Source organism: Candoia aspera, chromosome 1 (assembly GCF_035149785.1).
Source record: "Candoia aspera isolate rCanAsp1 chromosome 1, rCanAsp1.hap2, whole genome shotgun sequence".
Taxonomy (NCBI): Eukaryota; Metazoa; Chordata; class Lepidosauria; order Squamata; family Boidae; genus Candoia; species Candoia aspera.
The window spans coordinates 234,137,928-234,158,799 of NC_086153.1; the positions used below are offsets into that span (position 1 = coordinate 234,137,928).

Genomic DNA, 20,872 nt, shown 5'->3' on the forward strand with positions numbered 1-20,872 from the left:
GGTGCTGATGTGCCTTTCTGTTTGGGAGGGAGCTGCTGTGAAACCTTGTACCAAGCTCTGTATCTGTGTTCATTACAATGTAATGTGTTTGGGTTACGTTCTCCGTTCAAGGACTTTTCCCGCAGACCATCAGAAACCGTTAGGAGCACCTGGGATTGTGAACTTGGGAAGATTCTACGGGGGGGGGGATTTCATTTGCACCGAGGGTTTTTAGTTTGCATTTGGCGTGCTTTTATCATTCTCAGCTTTCTCTGTGATCCTGCATACTATTCTTTAATAAATCAGATATCTTTGAATTCCTGCTCATGAGTCTGATAGTGTTTTAGAATAGGCAACCATTACATAAAGCTGAGCATCACCAAAGTTGTACCGTTAGCTCCTACCAAGATCAGTCTCTTGTGAGGGAAAATAGTTAACGATGGCCTAGTCCAAGCTCATGACCGGGAGACTTGAGGAGACAGCTAGCTTGATGCACGAGTTGACGGTCAAGAGTGGAGAACTGAGCCTCACCCCAGAACCTTCAGATTTCCAGGCGGAATCGAGTTCCAGTCCTGAGGTGGAGGAATCTGACGATGGGGGAGAACCAGAGCAACCAGCACCCAGCGAATCACCTGCAGAGTTGATCACCTGGGATGAAGTGGGAGAACCCCAGCCAGTGACGTCCCAGGTGTCCTGGAAGTATCAGTTCCCGCTGACCCCAGACGTAGAATCTGCCATGGTATCAACAGAGAGACAGCCTAACACATGAGGGAGGGAGGAACCTCAAACCCCTGAAAGGCTAAGAGTGATGGAGGCCAAAATAGAATCGATGGAGTACATGCTAAGAAACCTGTCGCTGTCATTGGTGGTGCAGGGGAGGCGCGGAGAAGATCCCAGCTTCACGCAACCATCCCCCATCCTCCCACCTGGGCCACCGGCGGAGTGGGGCTGGAGACAGCTCCGGGATGAACCTCCACCCCACAGGGCTCGATCACCAGTGTCCCCCCCCCCCCGAAGAGGGAAAGCTACTGTAACCTGGGGCCCGACCACTCAAGCAGCTGCTGATTCCTCTCCAACTGGAGTGGGGGTGAGAGACTTTTCTGTCAAGTTTGATGGGAATCCAACCAAGTTACCTTTCTTTCTAACTAATGCTAAAAGTTACATGAGGCAGTTTGGAGCATACTTCCGAAGAGGCTAAGGTAACTGCCATTGCCACCAAGTTGAAGGGTCGAGTGGCTGACTGGTGTGTTCAATTAAGTGAGGCTGACTCCCCTGCACTTGATTATTTCGAGGAATTCATGTGGGTGTTAAAGCTGCATTTTGAGGATCCTCTGGCCAAGGCAAGAGCTAAGGAGGCGCTGAAGGATCTTAACCAGGGCCAAATGCCTGTAGCTGATTATGCCCTAGAGTTTAAGGCTCTAGCTGGGAAAATCCCCAACTGGTCTCAGTCAACCTTAATAGAACGGTTCAAAGAGGGACTCAACCGGGACATCCTACAGTGGGCGTTGTGTAGAGACGACCCAGAGTCATTGTACGAATGGATCTGTCTGGCAGGCAAGGCTGAGCACGCTCAGCATACCTTCATGCAAGTTAGAAGATCTGAAAGACCACCCGCCACCATGAGGGCACCCCAAAGTGCTGCGACTGCTCCCCGGCCAAGCTATAGAGCCTGGGATGAGGAGAGAGATCGGCACTACACGAGGGGTTAGTGTCTCCGATGCGGAAAGGAAGGGCATCGAGCAGCTGATTGCCCAAAAGCCAAGGCTGGAGATCGAGCGGGCAAGCCGCCGGCCAAATCGCCCCCCCCCCTCGTGGCGGATGACAGCAGCCAAGGGCGCAGCCGACGCTGAGGAAGTATTCTACTCCTCGGGAGAGGCTGAAGACGACTCTAAGGAGCCGGCAGGAAATGCCAGCCACCTGCCATGAAGAGTGCCTGTGGGCAGGTGGAGGAGGATGGGCGTGAGGATGCTATGGTGAGTGCTGACTGTCCCACTTTAGCAGTAAAAGTGAAATTGGGCTCCCACACAAAAACTACAGACGTCTGGAATTTGGTTGACTCTGGGTGTTCCAGGTGTTTAATTCACCCTGATCTGGTTGCTGCTTTGGACCTGCCTAGCTTCCCCCTCCAGCAGCCTTTGATCTTCACACAGTTGGATGGTTCAGCGGTGGGGGGAGGGCCGGCAACCCATTTCACTGGAACTGTTGCAATGCAAATGGGCAGCCACCGTGAGACTTTAAAATTCATTGTAGCACCAGTTGGCAATCCCTTGGTAATTCTGGGGATCCCCTGGTTGACCTATCGAAGCCCATGTATAAACTGGGAACACAGAACTGTGACTTTTAAACATGGGTTTTACCAAGCTCCTACAGCGGAGAGAGCTGCATGTGTGGGGGTTGGAAGGGCTGTGATTGCCACACCGCACCCTAGCTTAGCACATTTAGAAGGCTTGCCTGATTGATACCAAGACTTTGCAGACGTATTTGGGGAAATGGAAGCAGATCAGCTACCCCCCCACCAGCAAACTGACAGTGCAATAGAGTTGGTTCCCAATGCTCAATTGCCCAAGCCAAAAATTTATCCAATGACTCAGAAGGAGCTTGAGGCATTACGGGACTTTATTGACAAAAATCTGTCAAGGGGGTTTATTGAACCTGCAAATTCCCCAGTTGGGGCCCCTGCGCTATTCTGGGAAAAGAAAGATGGCACGCTTCAACTCTGTATGGACTATCGAGGGTTAAATTCCATCTCAATTCTCAACAAGTACCCTCTTCCACTCATGAAGGACATGTTAGCTCATTTGTCTAAGGGCAAGATTTTCTCCAAGCTCGATCTTCGCGAAGCCTATTTCCGCATCTGCATACGAACTGGGGATGAGTGGAAAACTGCTTTTAATTGCCCACTGGGTTCAAAGTCCTCCCTTTTGGGTTGGCAGGGGCGCCCGGAGTCTTCATGCAATTGATTAATGAAGTATTACATGATCATTTGTTTAAAGGGGTCCTGGTTTATTTAGATGATCTTATTTACACTGAAACTGAGGAGGAACACGAACGCCTCCTCAGACAGGTGATACGCAAGCTTAGAAATGCCAAACTCTATGCCAAACTTTCCAAATGTGAATTCCACAAGACCCAACTTGACTATCTGGGCTATCGAGTGTCTGACAAGGGCATTGAAATGGACCCTGCAAAAATTCAGGTGATTTTAAGCCGGGAACGTCCCCGCACCCGGAGGCAATTGCAAAGTTTCCTTGGGTTCAGTAATTACTATCGCCAATTTATCCAGGGGTTCGCTGAGATTGCCTTGCTCCTCACTGATTTACTCCATACTTGGGAGTTTGGGGGAGACACGCAAGGTAAAACATCCTGGAGCAGTGCTGAATTGGACGCCTGAATGCCAGGCAGCATTCGAAAAACTGAAATCCCTTTTCACTGCTGAGCCTATTCTACAGCACCCCGATCCTGAATGCCCTTAGGTGGTCCAAGTTGATGCTTCTGACTCCTCAGCTGGGGCTATTTTGTTACAGAGAGATTCTAAAAATCACTTAAAACCCTGCGCTTGTCTGTCCAGGAAATTTTCTGAAATTGAACACTGGTGGCATGTTTGGGAAAAGGAGGCGTTTGCTGTAAAAGCTGCTTTGGAAGCCTGGTGTCACCTCCTTGAAGGCGCTAAATGCCCTTTCGAGGTTTGGACCAATCACAGGAATTTGGAAGCCCTCCGCATCCCCCGGCGTCTCAGTCCTAAACAAATTCGCTGGGCTCAGTTTTTCAGTCGTTTCAACTTCCAGTTAAAATTTATCTCAGGAAAGAAAAACTTTCTGGTCGATGCTTTGTCGCGTTTACCTCAGGATTTTGACCAGGGGGCAGATGTGGTTGGGACTGTTCTCACTGAACCACAACTGAGTTTAGTTGCTGTCACTTGGAGCCAGACCCGAACGTGGGGAACCCCGCCCCCAGCCCAGTCTGGGAAGCCGAAAGTGCAAGTTCCTTGTCAGTTACAGAAGGACTTTCTCCAGGCGCTGAAATCTGACACTTGGTTGCTAGCTAATAAAGACACTGTTTCTTTTGAAAATGGTCTGGCATGGGTGGAACACCACCTTTATGTGCCTGAAACTTTAAGAGCTGAGATTTTACAGTGTTCCCATGATGATAAACTTGCTGGACACTTTGGTTTTGTCAAAACATTGCATTTGGTTCGTCTTCAATTCTGGTGGCCTACCTTGAGACGTGATGTAAAAGGCTATGTTGCTTCCTGTCCTGTTTGTGCCATGTCAAAACGTAAGGGGGGGAAACCACAGGGGCTTCTACAGCCAGTGGCCAGCCCGTCCCCTCCCTGGGACGAGATTTCTATGGATTTTATTGTGGATCTTCCTCCCAGTCAGAAGAAAACTGTCATTTGGGTTGTAAAAGATTTTTTTTCCAAACAAGCACATTTCATTCCATGTGCATCCATCCCGTCAGCCCCGCAATTGGCGCACCTATTTCTCATCCACATCTACCTCCTCTACGGTAGCCCCTCCCATTTGGTCAGTGACCGCGGGACACAGTTTACTTCCCAGTTTTGGAAATCATTTTTAAAATTGATTGGCACCAAACAAGCGCTATCCATGTCTTCCCATCCTGAGACTGACAGTTCTACTGAGATTTTAAACTCCACTCTTGGAACAGTTTCTTTGAGCATACATTAACTACCATCAGGACGATTGGGTGGAGTTACTACCTTTTGCTGAAGTGGCTTACAACAATGCTGTCCATCAAAGTACTGGGCAAACCCCTTTTCGTGTGGTTTCTGGTCACGACTTTGTTCCCATCCCTGAACTGCCACAACCCCCTTCCCAAACATGTTCTGCATTGGACTGGGCTGTTAAGCTGTCTGATTCCTGGCCGGTGATTCAACAAGCTTTGGCTGATGCCCAGGCTGCTTACAAGTTTCAAGCTGATAAGCATCGTTCCTTGCAACACGACTTCAGGATTGGGGATCAGGTGTATCTATCTACCAAATTTATCAAGTCACCACAACCCTCTAAAAAACTTGCTCCCAAGTTCATTGGTCCTTTCCCTGTTGTTTGTCTTATCAATCCAGTTACTGTTAAATTGGACCTGCCTCACAATTTGAAACGCTTGCACCCTGTTTTCCATTGCAGCTTGCTCAAGCCTGTCCACCACTCCTCCCGCTGGCATCCTCAACCTCCTCCTCCTGTTCCGATCATGATTGACGGCCAACAGCACTTTGAGGTCAAGGAGGTTGTTGATTCTCGCAAGCTTTGAGGCACCCTCCAGTATCTAGTCTATGGAAACACTTTCCTCATCCTGAATGGGTGTCTGCCCGCCATGTTAATGCTCCTGATTGAGTTCGCTGTTTCCACCTTGCTTACCCTTTGAAGCCTGTATTCTTTATTTGGGAGGGGGGCAGTATGTCATGTTCACTGTTTCATTGTACAGTATGCATCGTAACATTTCACATGCCATGGCGCTGACGCGCCTTTCTGTTTGGGAGGGAGCTGCTGTGAAACCTTGTACCAAGCTCTGTATCTGTGTTCCTTACAATGTAATGTGTTTGGGTTATGTTCTCTGTTCAAGGACTTTTCCCGCAGACCATCAGAAACCATTAGGAGCACCTGGGATTGTGAACTTGGGAAGATTCTACGGTGGGGGGGAGGGATTTCATTTGCATCCAGGGTTTTTAGTTTGCATTTGGCGTGCTTTTATCTTTCTCAGCTTTCTCTGTGATCCTGCATACTATTCTTTAATAAATCAGATATCTTTGAATTCCTGCTCATGAGTCTGATAGTGTTTTAGAGAAGGCAACCATTACACTGGGTTAGATTCCATTTCCCATTTCAAATATCCATTTTTAAGTCAATTCTGTTATTTAAATCAGAATTTTTGTTCTGCGGAATTATCAGAGTTCTGCCTGTCCTTACGGAAGAATGACATCTTGTCTGATTTTTTGTTATTTTTTTTGTGTTTTCTTCAGGTCATGATATTAATGGAGCACTTGAACCATCAAACATTGACACCAGCATCCTGGAAGAATACATTGGTAAAGAGGACTCACAAGATATGTAAGTATCTTTTTTTTTTTCACTTGTATTCTTAATACTCAGTGATGCTGTTTGATGGTTGTGTGTGAGGTTATGGTGATGTGAGCTGTCATTTTCTTCATCTTCTGCCTCCATTCTTTTCAATACTTCCACATATTTTTCTGAAGATGGAATATGGCATGTTTTGCTTTTGGCTTTCCTTTATGTTTGAACCTACCCACTGGGGTTTAGTTTGTTGTGCTGATCAGGCCAATATTCTTGATCAACAAAGTATGGTTAAAAATCCTGGGTTGGCATTATGGCTGAATCCAACTATGTATATTTCTAGAAGTGGATACAGTCTATATGGTATATCAGGATTGCAAGATGCATAAATTACACAAGTTGTCCAACTTTTCTCCTTCAGCTCTGATTTAGATTCCATCTCTGACATCCCAGTGTCAGCTGGTTATCCTCATACTCAGCCTTCCAGCTCTGCCCCTGTCAGTGCATCTGTCTCCTGTGTTGGTCATGCAATTACTCCTGTACCCAGTGGTAACTTCCATCATGGTCCCCCAAGCACTCAGGTCCCAGTCCGTCATGGTCTCCATCCTGGTCCTCCAAGTGGTCAAGTTCCAATACGGCATGGTCCCCCCTTGCCAAGTCCATGTGGCTCCAGTTACAGTGCTCATCTCAACTGCAATAACAACAATGGCATGGTAGTACCTAAAGGGTACCTCGGTGGCCACTGCCTGTCCAACATTGCCCCTCCAATCAAATCAGAAGCCTCCTACACATCTGGGTAAGTAAGGGATTGTGGTTATGCAGAGATAAGTTTTCAGAGCCTTAAAGTGATAGGTTATATTTGAATAATTCTGCCAATTCTCTTATCAGGCAATGCCATCTTAGACTTAAAACGTAACAGTTTTCATCAGATTCTGTTACATTTTATTTTTTTGTTATTATTAGATGCTTTGAATACCTACGTAACTGCATATAATGTAGTTTTTAAAATAGAGTTAGGGTTCAGGTAGAAATGTGAAATATGTATGTTGAATAGCAACAGTAGTCCCACAGGAAGCTGCTTTTCTGGTGGAAAAATGGTAGCTGCTAACTACTGGAGGAATTGGCTTTAAGTCAACAGTAGAGCATTTAATTCGCATTCAGAAGTTCCATTGGTTTGCTCTCTGGTACCTGGTAAGTGGGCTAGGAAAATTCCCCCTGGAGTCCTGGAGGGTTGCTGTGAGTTAGCATCAACAGTCTTGGATTAGAATAGATGAACAACTGGTCAACAGCTAATTAGTCGAACATATACTAACCCCAGTGTATGTTCTAAAAGAAGCAGGCCTTGAGTAGTTTAAAGGAGAACAAAGGGATCTGAAATAACAAGCACAAATGCAAAAATGAAAAATGTAAATCCATATCTAAGCTCCTGAAAGTTCCACAGAATTATTCTGCTTATATTTGTATCATTGAGTTGATTTTAGTTGGACTACTGGAACTTGGTCAGCTTGGAATATACAGAATGTGGTTTTTAGGCCCTTTTAGAGGATGCAGGAGGATGGGATGGGGAGACTGAAAAAAATATGCATGACTCTGTCTTATGGAATTGTACTAGATCATCGGTGGGTATACACTATAAATCCTTTTGACTCATATGTGGAATCCAAATCAAATTTCATTTTCCTTATAACAGAGATGAGATATGGTGTTTCAGTGGGAAAGGGAATATTAAAAGATTTAAAGGAAATATACATTTCCTGACTTCTGCAAAAGAAAGTTGGGAAAATTAAAGGAATTCAGCTCTAATAAAGGGAACACTGAGTATTCATTGCTACACTATTGCAGTTTGGTAGGGATGTGTGAAAATGATGCTAAAGTAGAAAACCAAAAAGATAATATTGTGGTAGGTAGGAAATAAATAGCTGTAATATGATAAAGGAATTTGCCAGAAAAAGATTGCAAAACAAAACTGACCAGCAATTCAGATTTATTGCAGAAACCATTAAACTTACAAAGTCAGCTACATAGTGGCTTAGCAATGCTTCCTAGCTGTTGACAGAAGGATCCCACAGCACATTTGTGGATATTCTAATCTGCTAAAGAAGGGTGAGTCACAGAATGTTAACCATGCAGTGGGTGAGATTGGAGCAGAAGATTAGTTAGGCTTGCGCTGACTACTGCACAAAAGTTGAAAACTGGAAGATGGGCTTGAGAAAGTAGATGGATCTGCACTTCACTTGCTAACCTGAAATAATGCCATGTTTTTGGTGTATGTCCAACAGGTGTATGGACATATGGTGTATATCTTAAACAAAATACACCATAAGACCTTTCTTATCTTAGACTGACAGGACAAGATCATGGTTCTGTATTTATTCTTCCCCCATCAAACAAGAGGAAATATATTTATCACCTATAGGGAATGCCCCTTATTCCATTGTATCCCCTTAATTCACACCCGGGATTGCCAGTGTGGCACCTGCCGGCACTGTGACATCCACAACACCACTAGATGGCACCCACATACACCAAAACTAAAAAAATTAGAAGGCTGAAATCTCATGAGATTTTGACCATTTCTAATTTTTAATTGTTCAGAGATAATTAACCAGCAAAAAGATACAGTTCTTTTCAGAAACATAAATATTGACAGACAAATCAAGATGTTTTGTCTTGATTTTCAAAATACGCACGTTCAGATAAGATTAGTAACTTTTCAAATCAGGAAATCATGGATCATCCATCTGGTCCATGAAGGTCATGCAGAGAGACATGAAATAAAGGGAACAGCAAAGATCTGGGGTACCCGGTAAGACACCCACCTGCCACGTTGTCTGTCTTGACTAATTACATTTCAAAATATTATTTAATGTTTTAAAAATGAGAAGCTGGCATATGGCTACCAAGCAAAAGCCAGTCTTCAGCATCATCTTTCTTTCCATGAATACCTCTAGACCTCACATAACCCCATACACAGTGGCAGCCCTGAATAGCTGCTGGCAACTATTGCCCTAGGCAAACTGTGCAATTGCTGTCCCCATCCACAAACTTCAAGGGCAGTTTTGATTTCTTTTTCTTGAACTTTGGTGCCCTATTTAACTTGGTATCCAAGATGAATGCTGTGTTTGCCTATACAGACCTTAAGGATCTTTTAAAAGTAAAAAATGATGGATGGTTGTAGGTTGGTGCTTTGCTTGAAAGTATACCCACCTGTAGAAAACAATAACAACAACAACAAAGTAGGCAGGGTAGTAGGGAGTACCTTATTGGAGGCCAGTAACTTTCTGATAAATCAGCACTTAGAAATTGACTATGTCTTCCATGGCAGCCATTCTGTGAATTAATAAGTTCTCCCATTTTGCAAGAGTTCCCAGAATTCCCAATATGCTCAGCAGCCCAAAATGCTTGAGGACATAGGTACTTCAGGGTGAGCAGAATCACAAAACAGATGCAACTCTGATGGCTGAGGAGCAGAGGGATCTGGTTCAGTAGCTTCATTAGAAGCATAACGCATCTGGACTATTTGAAAAGCAAGGGAAGATATGAAGCCTGTTTCTTCTAGATTTCCAAGCTTTGATTGGACTCTCTGCTAATTCATAGAGTTAAGTGACCTTCTGACTCCAGTGAAAACATTTGAACTAGGATCAAGCTTATTTTAATAATGAAAATTTTAAGCCTGATCCTTGGAGGAACCGGGATGAAGTTTTGGCTGCAATTAGCTATTAAAGAACGTGTCTTGCAGGATCTCTTTTTGCAAGGATTGTGGCATCTTCCTTGCTGTATCTAATTGTTGCCAAAAAGAAGGTATGTCACTGTTAGGAGGAAGATTGCCTTTGCTTGGGGTCCTGGGGACAGAACAAATTTCCCCTGTGCTGCCTGTCTGTCATCATTTTTTAATTTGTACCTAAAGCCTCACTTTCTTGTCTTCTATCTCAAATTAAGATGTACTTCAGTTTTCATGTTAATTGTTTCACTGTCCTCACCAAGCTTTCTAATTATTTTGTCAGACCAAACTTAAATATTTTCTGTCTTAAATCATTCTGCTATAACACATATTCTTCTCTACTTTCATTTTCATCTTCAGGTTTTCTCAATTTGTTCAGAATACCTTATCTGTTTTTGTTTCTGGTGTTTCTCCTTTCTTTGAGTTTCTACCATTAGTTTACTTCTCACATTATGCAATCTTTTTATCTTTATTCATTTAATGTTATTATTTCATTTCTGTGTCTATTAAAATAAACTATTAACTTCTCTTTTTTTCCACATAAATATCCAAGATGCATATCAAACCCATGCATAACGTCAAAAACTGAAAAGAAAAAAAAATCAAAGGCAGAGTTATTTGGCATCTGTTTGAAAGGTCATCATAAGTATCCAGTTATAATGGCTCAAAATCTATCATGTATAGTTCCTTGTAAATTTCTGTTTCTCAGAAATAAGGGATCCACATCTTACAGCAAGAGTCTTTCCAGAACTTTTCCTGGGATGCAGGAGCAACCAAGGAAGAAGAATAGCTATTGGTACATTGGATAATCTTCAGCAAAGGATCGTTACCTTGTCGTGGTGCTGGAGCTTGAGCACCTCAGTGATGCCATGAGCTAAACCGTGAAGGGCCACCCAAGATGGGAAGGTCATGACAGAGAGGTCAGACTAAACGCAATCCGTGGGGAAGGTAATGGCAACCCACCCCAGTATTCTTGCCGTGAAAACTAAATGGATCAGTACAACCAGAGATATGTCGGTATACCATCGGAAGATGAGACCCCCAGGTTGGAAGATGGTCAAAATGCTACTGGGGAGGAACAGAGGATGAGCTCAACTAGCCCCAGACGTGATGACGCAGCTAGCTCAAAGCCAAAAGGATGGCTATTCCTTACCTGGAATGTAAGATCTATGAGCCAGGGCAAATTGGATGTGGTTATTGGTGAGATGTCAAGATTAAAGATAGACATTCTGGGCGTCAGTGAACTGAAATGGACCGGAATGGGCCACTTCACATCAAATGACCACCAGATCTACTACTGTGGACAAGAGGACCACAGAAGAAATGGAGTAGCCTTCATGATTAATAGTAAAGTGGCTAAAGCAGTGCTTGGATACAATCCAAAAAACGACAGAATGATCTCAATTCGAATTCAGGGCAAGCCATCTAACATCACACTGATCCAAATATATGCCCCAACCACAAATGCTGAAGAAGCTGAAGTAGAGCAATTCTATGAGGATCTGCAGCACCTACTGGACAACACGCTTAAAAGAGATGTTATTTTCATCACAGGAGACTGGAATGCTAAGGTGGGCAGTCAAATGACACCTCGAATTACAGGTAAGTATGGCCTGGGAGAACAAAACGAAGCAGGACATAGGCTGATAGAATTTTGCCAAGACAACTCACTCTGCATAACAAACACTCTCTTCCAACAACCTAAGAGACGGCTTTATACATGGACTTCACCAGATGGACAACACCGAAATCAGATTGACTACATCCTTTGCAGCCAAAGGTGGTGGACATCTGTACAGTCGGTAAAAACAAGACCTGGAGCTGACTGTAGTTTGGATCACGAACTTCTTATTGCACAATTTAGGATCAGACTAAAGAGGTTAGGGAAGACCCACAAATCAGCTAGATATGAGCTCACTAATATTCCTAAGGAATATGCAGTGGAGGTGAAGAATAGATTTAAGGGACTGGACTTAGTAGATAGGGTCCCGGAAGAACTATGGACAGAAGTTCACAACATTGTCAAGGAGGCGGCAACAAAATACATCCCAAAGAAAGAGAAAACCAAGAAGGCAAAATGGCTGTCTGCTGAGACACTAGAAGTAGCCCAAGAAAGAAGGAAAGCAAAAGGCAACAGTGCTAGGGGGAGATATGCCCAATTAAATGCAAAATTCTAGAGGTTAGCCAGAAGAGATAAGGAGTTATTTTTAAACAAGCAATGCGCAGAAGTGGAAGAAGACAATAGAATAGGAAGGACAAGAGACCTCTTCCAGAAAATTAGAAACACCAGAGGCAAATTCCAGGCCAAAATGGGTATGATCAAAAACAAAGATGGCAAGGACCTAACAGAAGAAGAAGAGATCAAGAAAAGGTGGCAAGAATACACGGAAGACCTGTATAGGAAGGATAACAATATCGGGGATAGCTTTGACGGTGTGGTCAGTGAGCTAGAGCTAGACATCCTGAAGAGTGAGGTTGAATGAGCCTTAAGAAGCATTGCTAATAACAAGGCAGCAGGAGATGACGGCATCCCAGCTGAACTGTTCAAAATCTTGCAAGATGATGCTGTCAAGGTAATGCATGCTATATGCCAGCAAATTTGGAAAACACACAAATGGTCATCCGATTGGAAAAAATCAACTTATATCCCCATACCAAAAAAGGGAAACACTAAAGAATGTTCAAACTATCAAACAGTGGCACTCATTTCACATGCCAGTAAGGTAATGCTCAAGATCCTGCAAGGTAGACTTCAGCAATTCATGGAGCGAGAATTGCTAGATGTACAAGCTGGGTTTAGAAAAGGCAGAGGAACTAGAGACCAAATTGCCAATATCCGCTGGATAATGGAAAAAGCCAGGGAGTTTCAGAAAAACATCTATTTCTGTTTTATTGACTATTCTAAAGCCTTTGACTGTGTGGACCATAACAAATTGTGGCAAGTTCTTAGTGGTATGGGGATACCAAGTCATTCTGTTTGCCTCCTGAAGAATCTGTATAACGACCAAGTAGCAACAGTAAGAACAGACCACGGAACAACGGACTGGTTTAAGATTGGGAAAGGAGTATGGTAGGGCTGTATACTCTCACCCTACCTATTCAACTTGTACGCAGAACACATCATGCGACATGCTGGGCTTGAGGAATCCAAGGCTGGACTTAAAATCACTGGAAGAAACATTAACAATCTCAGATATGCAGATGATACCACTTTGATGGCTGAAAGCGAAGAGGAACTGAGGAGCCTTATGATGAAGGTGAAAGAAGAAAGTGCAAAAGCTGGCTTGCAGCTAAACCTCAAAAAGACCAAGATTATGGCCACCAGCTTGATTGATAACTGGCAAATAGAGGGAGAAAATGTAGAAGCAGCGAAAGACTTTGTATTTCTAGGTGCAAAGATTACTGCAGATGCTGACTGCAGTCAGGAAATCAGAAGACGCTTAATCCTTGGGAGAAGAGCAATGACAAATCTCGATAAAATAGTTAAGAGCAGAGACATCACACTGACAACAAAGGTCCGCATAGTTAAAGCAATGGTGTTCCCCGTAGTAACATATGGCTGCGAGAGCTGGACCATAAGGAAGGCTGAGCGAAGGAAGATCGATGCTTTTGAACTGTGGTGTTGGAGGAAAATTCTGAGAGTGCCTTGGACTGCAAGAAGATCAAACCAGTCCATACTCCAGGAAATCAAGCCAGACTGCTCACTTGAGGGAACGATATTAAAGGCCAAACTGAAATACTTTGGCCACATAATGAGAAGACAGGACAGCCTGGAGAAGATGCTGATGCTGGGGAGAGTGGAGGGCAAAAGGAAGAGGGGCCGACCAAGGGCAAGATGGATGGATGATATTCTAGAGGTGACGGACTCGTCCCTGGGGGAGCTGGGGGTGTTGATGACTGACAGGAAGCTCTGGCATGGGCTGGTCCATGAAGTCACAAAGAGTCGGAAGCGACTAAACAAATAAACAACAACAACATTGGATAAAGAAGCTCCATTTTTCAAAAAAGTTTCTGATTTGCTCAGTGTTTTCAAATTAGGTATTGATTTTTCTGTTCATACAATGGTCCACATACATTTTATCCAAGCACAGATAGAGTGGTCTTCTGCTAACTTCCCATATTTTCTGCTCACCATACATACTTCTAACAAAAATAGTCTGATAAAGCCTTTACTTACTAACGTTTCAGCAGGACCTTGGAATACAAACAGCAGTAGCAGTACATTATTGTATATGATAAATTATTGAATTATTTCTGATATGGTGTGAATAACTTGGGACTAGAAAGTTCTCTTTATCAAAATACAGCCACATTTGAATATAAATCCTTTCTATTTGTAGCTTCTACTTTTTGCATCTTGATGCTGGTTATTAATAGGTCTTTGTTTTTCTTAGTGTTTATATGAAAATGTGCTTCTCACATTCCTTTCCCCTTATATCTAGTCTATTGCCAAAACCCCCGAAAGCCAATTTTTGATTTTGGTCTCAACTTTAGTTTGCGTCTTAGATCCCTTTCCTGTTGTATGCTGCAAATTTGTCAGCATTTAGGATTTTGTTCCTCCTCAGTCGACTCAAACTATTGCATAATATCTTCCCTTAACTCACTATCTTTCTGAACTTTGTTGTCACATTTCCACTATGCATTAAAGTTTCGGAACTGAGTTCCGCTTCTTTTTACATGATCATAAATCTCATCCTTATTTTGCAGAAGTTCTATCGTCCTGTAGATTAGAATCGAAGGGATTAAGACAGACTTTTGTCTCATTTTCTGCACTGTGTCAACTCATTTACTCTCACTCCAGACATTGTCCCCTTTCTCCAATCCCAGCAGCACACCTTCTGAAATGTTGTTCCTTTCCCTATCATTATCCTTCTCAGTCTGTGTTCTGCTTCTTCCATTCTCTAATACCTTCCTCCAAACTCTCATCTTTCTAGAGTTCCCAGTCTTAATTGTTTTGTAGCTTCTCTTAGTGTTTAGTCTTTTCCTCTAAACTTCTTCGCCACTCGTTCATGAAAACTAGTGTTTTCTCTTCCCTATTTCTCTCGTAATCACAGGAAGTAAAGACTGTGGACATCTGTGTAAATTGTTAGGTCTAACTGACTTTAAATGTTTAAATGAATTGTGGCTAAGGACTTGACTGTTCCATGTATTTTAATAACCTGAACGCAATTGTGAAAAATCTATGAACTGTTTCTGAATAGATAGAGTACAGTGAGGGGTAGAAGGGACTGAAACTGTATTCTGTAGTTTTATGAGAGAACTTTAGATTCTGAAAGATGACCTATAATATTTTAAGAAAACGCATTCTGGTGTAGAAGAAAACAAATACAAAAGTCACACAGTAGCACAACCAGAGTTATCAACTGATGATTAGAAATTGTACTGTTTTAAGTCAATTAGCTAGTGAGCTGCTCTTCAGACAATTATCCTGATTATCCCACACAAGTGGGAAATTCAGGGTTGTCCTGAACTGACTTCCCATTAACTCATTTTCTACTTGGGTTTACTACATTTTCTTCTGTGCTGTTTCACTTTCAACTGGCTTACTTCTGTTTACTTGACTTTGCCATTCAGTATTGATAGCAGTTGTTATCAGCTACTGGAAGGTATGTATAGAATCAGACTTTTAGGCTGCTACTGACCTCACTGACCTGTTAGAAACTTGCAAGGCTGCCTTATGAAAGGAATAGATTTGCTTTGAAATCCACCAAGATCTAGCTCTTAATTTTGAGCTCAAAATTCATTTTGAATTTTGCTTTAAAAATGATAATTATTGAAAATATTCTGCAGCTTGAACTAAAGCCAAAAGAACCTAAATAATTTCCTACGCTGTTTACTAGTCTGCAAAGTTCTGTGCAGACTGATGAGGTAATACAAATAAATTAGTAAAACTGCACTGAAAGATACTTAGCAGTTTAAGAGAAATTATAAACTTTGGCCTCTTGCTTGAGCCTAATAGATTTCTCTGTTTTATATCAGTTTTGGTCTTGTGTATAGAGTTATGTATTGTGATATTTAATATACAAATAGAAAAATAGAATAAATATGCAAAATTAAAAGAAAAGGGGAAAAAGGCACAAATGAAAATGAACCAGAAAGAGAAAAATACATGCTGAAATAAATATACAGTAAATATAAATATAAATAAAACAAAAACAGTTTAAACCTAGACCACACAGAGTAATATTGATTGGACTTTACAAAATGTCAATAGAAGGCCACTTCACAGGTAGAAAGTAAATACATGACTTCCATTCAGATTTTTAAATCAAATTTAATAGTTTTTCACCTGGGGAAAAATAATCTGTTTATTCGTGGTAAATCAGAATTCTTCATACTTCAGTAAGTTATAAATTTCAAAATATAATTTAACAGCACATTCAAATCTTTATCCCGTACTTCTTTTTCCACACACCATTAGCAACCTTACGAATATTAGAACAAAATGCTACTACTATAGAACAAGCCTGAAATGTATGAATCGGTGTCCACTCAGAAACACTACACTTCTGACACAGAGAAATTGAAATCTAACTCATACTATACATCTACCGGTGTATCCTGTAAATACAAAAAAGAATCCTTTCTTGTATTAATTCTACCTTAAGCTCAAAGTATACTAACTTAACATTCTTTAAAACTCTAGCCAGTTGGTTTGCTAAAACAGGACTTTCCCCCCACCCCCCAAGTTACTTGCAGGTTCCAAATCTATCCTAATATTATTTTCTGTTCTATATAAAAATGACCTATAGAGTTGGGAGTCTATAAATCCTTTTCCACAATATTAATATTTAAGAGTTTGGAATGCTTCAGGAGCAAATTATATATAGTAGTTAGAAGATAAATATTACCGTTCAAAGGTTTTAGGCAATCCATATATTTTTTCAACACATCAGATGTTTTAAAAGAATAATTAACAATGAAGTGATTGAAAGCATTTATGACATTTGGCCCATGAATTTCAGAAGAAGGATTGTCCAGCAATTTTCAGCCTTTAATATGTAATATGAATGTCTCATGAGAGTGAAGTGTTGACTTTTAACCAAAACAGGAATCAAGTCCCTGCCAAGACAGTAAGAGGGTCATATAATAACTTTCCTATTGTACCCATAATGGTTTTGAGATAAATCAAATTAAACGAAATTAATTAAATTTAATTAATTAAATTCCACCAAGAAATATAGGCCCAAATATACAACTAATGCTATAGCTGAAATTAGGAAAGTTGACATCTCTATCTTCATGTGAAAGTCATAATTTAGATAAAATGTAGCGTTTTATCATTCTCATTCCATAAACATTTTCTCAATATCTTATTAATCTGTTTAAAATACTTAGCAGTGATTGACATAAAAATCCCACTATCTATCAGTGTCGGAACAACATTTTTAAAATTATATTTATTCTTTCCTAAAAGCTGATGTAGATTTTTAATCACTTATTTATAGCAACATTAATCTGAGATAGACAATTAGGAATATTAACCTCTGTCAGTGAAGAAATCTTTCTACAAATAATTATTCCAAATCATTAGATAACACTAATAATAGTGTTGTACTATATCCATAAATTTTGGTGAAGAATCTTAATAATTATCAGTAAGACATAGAATAGAAATCGCATATGACAACAATTTACTCTGGCTGTTTTGATCCTCAGAGTATCCTTAAATTGTCTGATATAAAAGACTAAAGATTCCAGTGTTAAATTAAATAAAAGAGGAGAAAATGGACAACCTGGATATCCCAATGGTGAAGAAGTAATTCTAGCTGTGATAACCCTAAACAACAGGTTGGACTACCACATTTTAATGCAATCAACAAAATTGAAAGGAAAACTATATTTGAGAAAAACATGCTTCAAAATTTTAAACTGCACAATATCAAAGGCTTTTCCCACTTCCAATGAAATAATCACAACCACATCCAATTTATCTGATTGTGTATCAAATATATCAACTAATAACCTAATATTATTCATGATCGGACACCATTTTATAAAACCAAATTGTTTAGGATGAACTACAGAAGCTAATATAGTTTGAAATTCTTAGGGCAAAATTGCTGTCAAAATTTTACCATCTACTATATGTTAAAAAATTTGAGTGATAATTTGTATATTCTACAAGCTCTATATCTACTTTCAGACTTACAGGTTAAAAGAAAGAGCTTTATACAAAAAGGCATCATTGTAAACCTTCAGCAGCATAGGAGTGAGAAAGTCAGTAAAATCCTTATACTGGTCTATAGAAAAACCACCAGGACTAGAAGCTTTACCTAATTTCACTGACTTAAGAGATAATGGGGCAGCTCAATAAGTTGCTTGATCCTGAGTAATCTTTGAAAGATTATTTGGTTTAAGAAATGCATTAATTCATATTCTTTGTCATCCTTGAGTTAGTTTTGTTAACTTCGATGAAAATGTTTTCTATATAACCTCAGGGTTACTTGATGAAACTACAGTTTGACCCTTATGGTAGGCTTGCAGAATTTGTTGTCAGTGGGCCCTTCTCTGTATTTGTGGTGAAGCTGATGATCTTTTTCTTGAGCAACAGATTCTGTCTGGCTTCTTTCAGCCAAGGAAGACCCGCTGAGCAAAGTAGGGGAGGTCTTATTAGCAGATAAACAAAACAGCCATGATATGACATGAGGGAATACCTGCTAAAAGCTCCCCAGAGGTTTTCACTGGGGAAGGGCTGTAGTGGTCTGGGGCATTAAGAGAGGAACATTTCCTGCTACTCTTGGGCAGGAACAGCAATTGGCAATTAGCACTTTGGTGGAAGGGAATTGTTACTGGATGGCCTGTTTATATGGAGATAAGATTGAGTTCAGGTTCAGAAGCCTTTGTGTTCAAGAACTTTGCGAACAAACGCATGACAAATTCATAATTAATTTCTGCTAACCAGGGGGGTTGTAGATAATAGGGCTATATACTCTCTCAGCCCATCTACCTAGGATTTGAAATCTATTTTGCCTTATCACTCCTGCTAGACATTTGTTTGACCTTTTCCTCTCTTTTTCTCAATTGCTCTTCAGCACTTTACCCGACTCTCCCCCAGACTCCGGATCAGAAGCATACTCCCCCCAGCAGGTGAATGGTAAGTGCTAAGATTAGAGCCCAAGCACAGCCTTCTCCCCCTTTGGTTGGCAAAAGTGGTTGGCTCTGAAATCTTTATCAGAAAAGGGAAAAACAGACTGCCGCAATACGTGAAGAGATTATCAGTTAGTAAATATTCCTAGACTTTTGCCTATTGTTTTCCCGCTACCCTTTTAGAAAGGGGGTGGGTGGGCAGGACCAAGAACACAAGACTGTGTAGGGAGGGAAAGGTGTACTTCTGCCTTCCCAGAGAGGAAAATGGATAAGGGTGACCTGCCCAGTGAGGACACAGAGCAGAAGGTTTAAGCTTCATTTTGTGGGTGAATGTGCTGTTAGACTCCTGCAGGTTTATACAAAGACAAGTCTGTGCTGGAAATGAAGAACAAACCAGAGATATTGTCATGAGCTTGCTTTTAGGTGGTGAGTATACTTTGTGACTCCTGCCCTCTCTGTGTATGCTGTATTTGATATCCAGGGACTCTCTTCCAGTTCTTGTGACAGGCACAGAAAGCGTAGATACATCACAGGGGGTGGGTCTCCCTCTCCCCCCCCTCCCCACGCCCCTTCACCGGATGGTGTCGGTTCTGTTCTGCCCGTGCTTTATGTATGCGAAAGGGGAGAATCATGTCTCCCCAGCTACTTTTGTTGTCTCTTTCTGAGTTATGAGAAAGCCAAATTAGCAGCAGAGGCGAAAGAATTGAGGGGATGGTCCTGTCTGTGGCAATCTTCAGAGGTTTCCCCATGGCCCCTTCCTTTAAAACTTAAGCTGTGTTCATTGTGGAAGCAGCTCCTTCTCCTTTCTCTGTGAAAAAGGTCAAGAGTTCTTTTTATCTCACTACAAAAATCCCTGGAATTCCTCCTGGCCCTTCTTTAAATATAGCCAAGAGGCCAGATTATTTGCCACAGAGTGAACTGCTTTCTTTCACCATTAAAACAACAGCACCCACCTCATCAGCCTGTGGGGGAATAATTGGAACTTCAGGTTTTTTGGTAATGCACAAACTCCAGGAAAGTCTGGAGTATGTATAAAGAGTTGCATCTATGATAATTTCTAGAATTCTTCCCTTATTTTGAGGGAGGAGTTCAAATGCCAGATAACCTTGAGACATGAAAGATGAGATGGCGTTTACCATGTTGCCTTAATATTCATTCTGCAGTAGCAGGTATTCAATTCAATTTCCAAACAATAAACACTGGGATTTGATGTTGCCCCAATAGTGCCTACTTAGTATATTACAAAGCCTAAAATTGAAATTGTGGTAGGATTATATTGTAATCCAGAGTATAGTTCTGTGACCACACCCTAATTTGAAGTAGTAACAGATTAGTTAGTTTTTGCTAATTGTTTCGTTTTGTCTCTTCTGAAACAGCTGCCAACCAGTATCATTAGTAAATGTTCTGGTGGTGGCTATGTGTTTGTGTGTGTGTGGAGTGGGGGTTATGGGGGTGGGATTTCACCATCCTTTGTCATTTGATGTCATCTCTAAACTTCTTCACCCTTTACTCTAACTTTAGTTCATTAATAAACTTTTTAATTTGCACCCAACTTCAGTATAAGCTTTTGTGATAGTTTTTTTTAAAGAAAGGAAAGTGGGGAGTGCTAGATGTGCTAGATATGTAGTGCTTGATCTTTTATTATAATACTTTGTGTTAGCCTCCTCTGTGTTGTGTTAGCCCTTCCCCCCACCTTAATTTCATAATCATTTTTGTTTCCTCTGTTAATGCATCCCCCTACAGAAGAATCTGATTAATTGCTATGAGCATTAACTATTTCACTCCAGTAACATTAGAAGGTTAGGATGGGCAATTAGTCTGAATTTGTTTGAATGGAATATTCATTTTCCCAATTCTCTTTGTTGTTTGTTTTTTGTGGGTGGATTTTTTGAGAGGGACTTTTCGATGTTGGGAAGCTGAAGTCAGTGAATAATGGCAGCAAGAAACAAAGGCAAGGGCATACCCAGAGGATATGTCCTATTGTTTTGCACTAATTATTTTACTATTTAATGCAAATAACAGCTGATCTCAGTGATAAAAATGTATTCATCACAGT

General features: G+C 41.2%; 1 protein-coding gene across 1 annotated transcript in view; it reads left to right on the forward strand.

Moving 5' to 3' along the window:
* MYRF (myelin regulatory factor) overlaps positions 1-20,872 on the forward strand; it is a 121,389-nt gene that overhangs the window by 45,450 nt on the left and 55,067 nt on the right. The window contains exons 2-4 of the mRNA XM_063289202.1: positions 5,954-6,041; positions 6,427-6,801; positions 18,762-18,823. Of these exons, the coding sequence (XP_063145272.1) occupies positions 5,954-6,041; positions 6,427-6,801; positions 18,762-18,823 (525 nt within the window). The remainder of the gene's footprint in view (positions 1-5,953; positions 6,042-6,426; positions 6,802-18,761; positions 18,824-20,872) is intronic.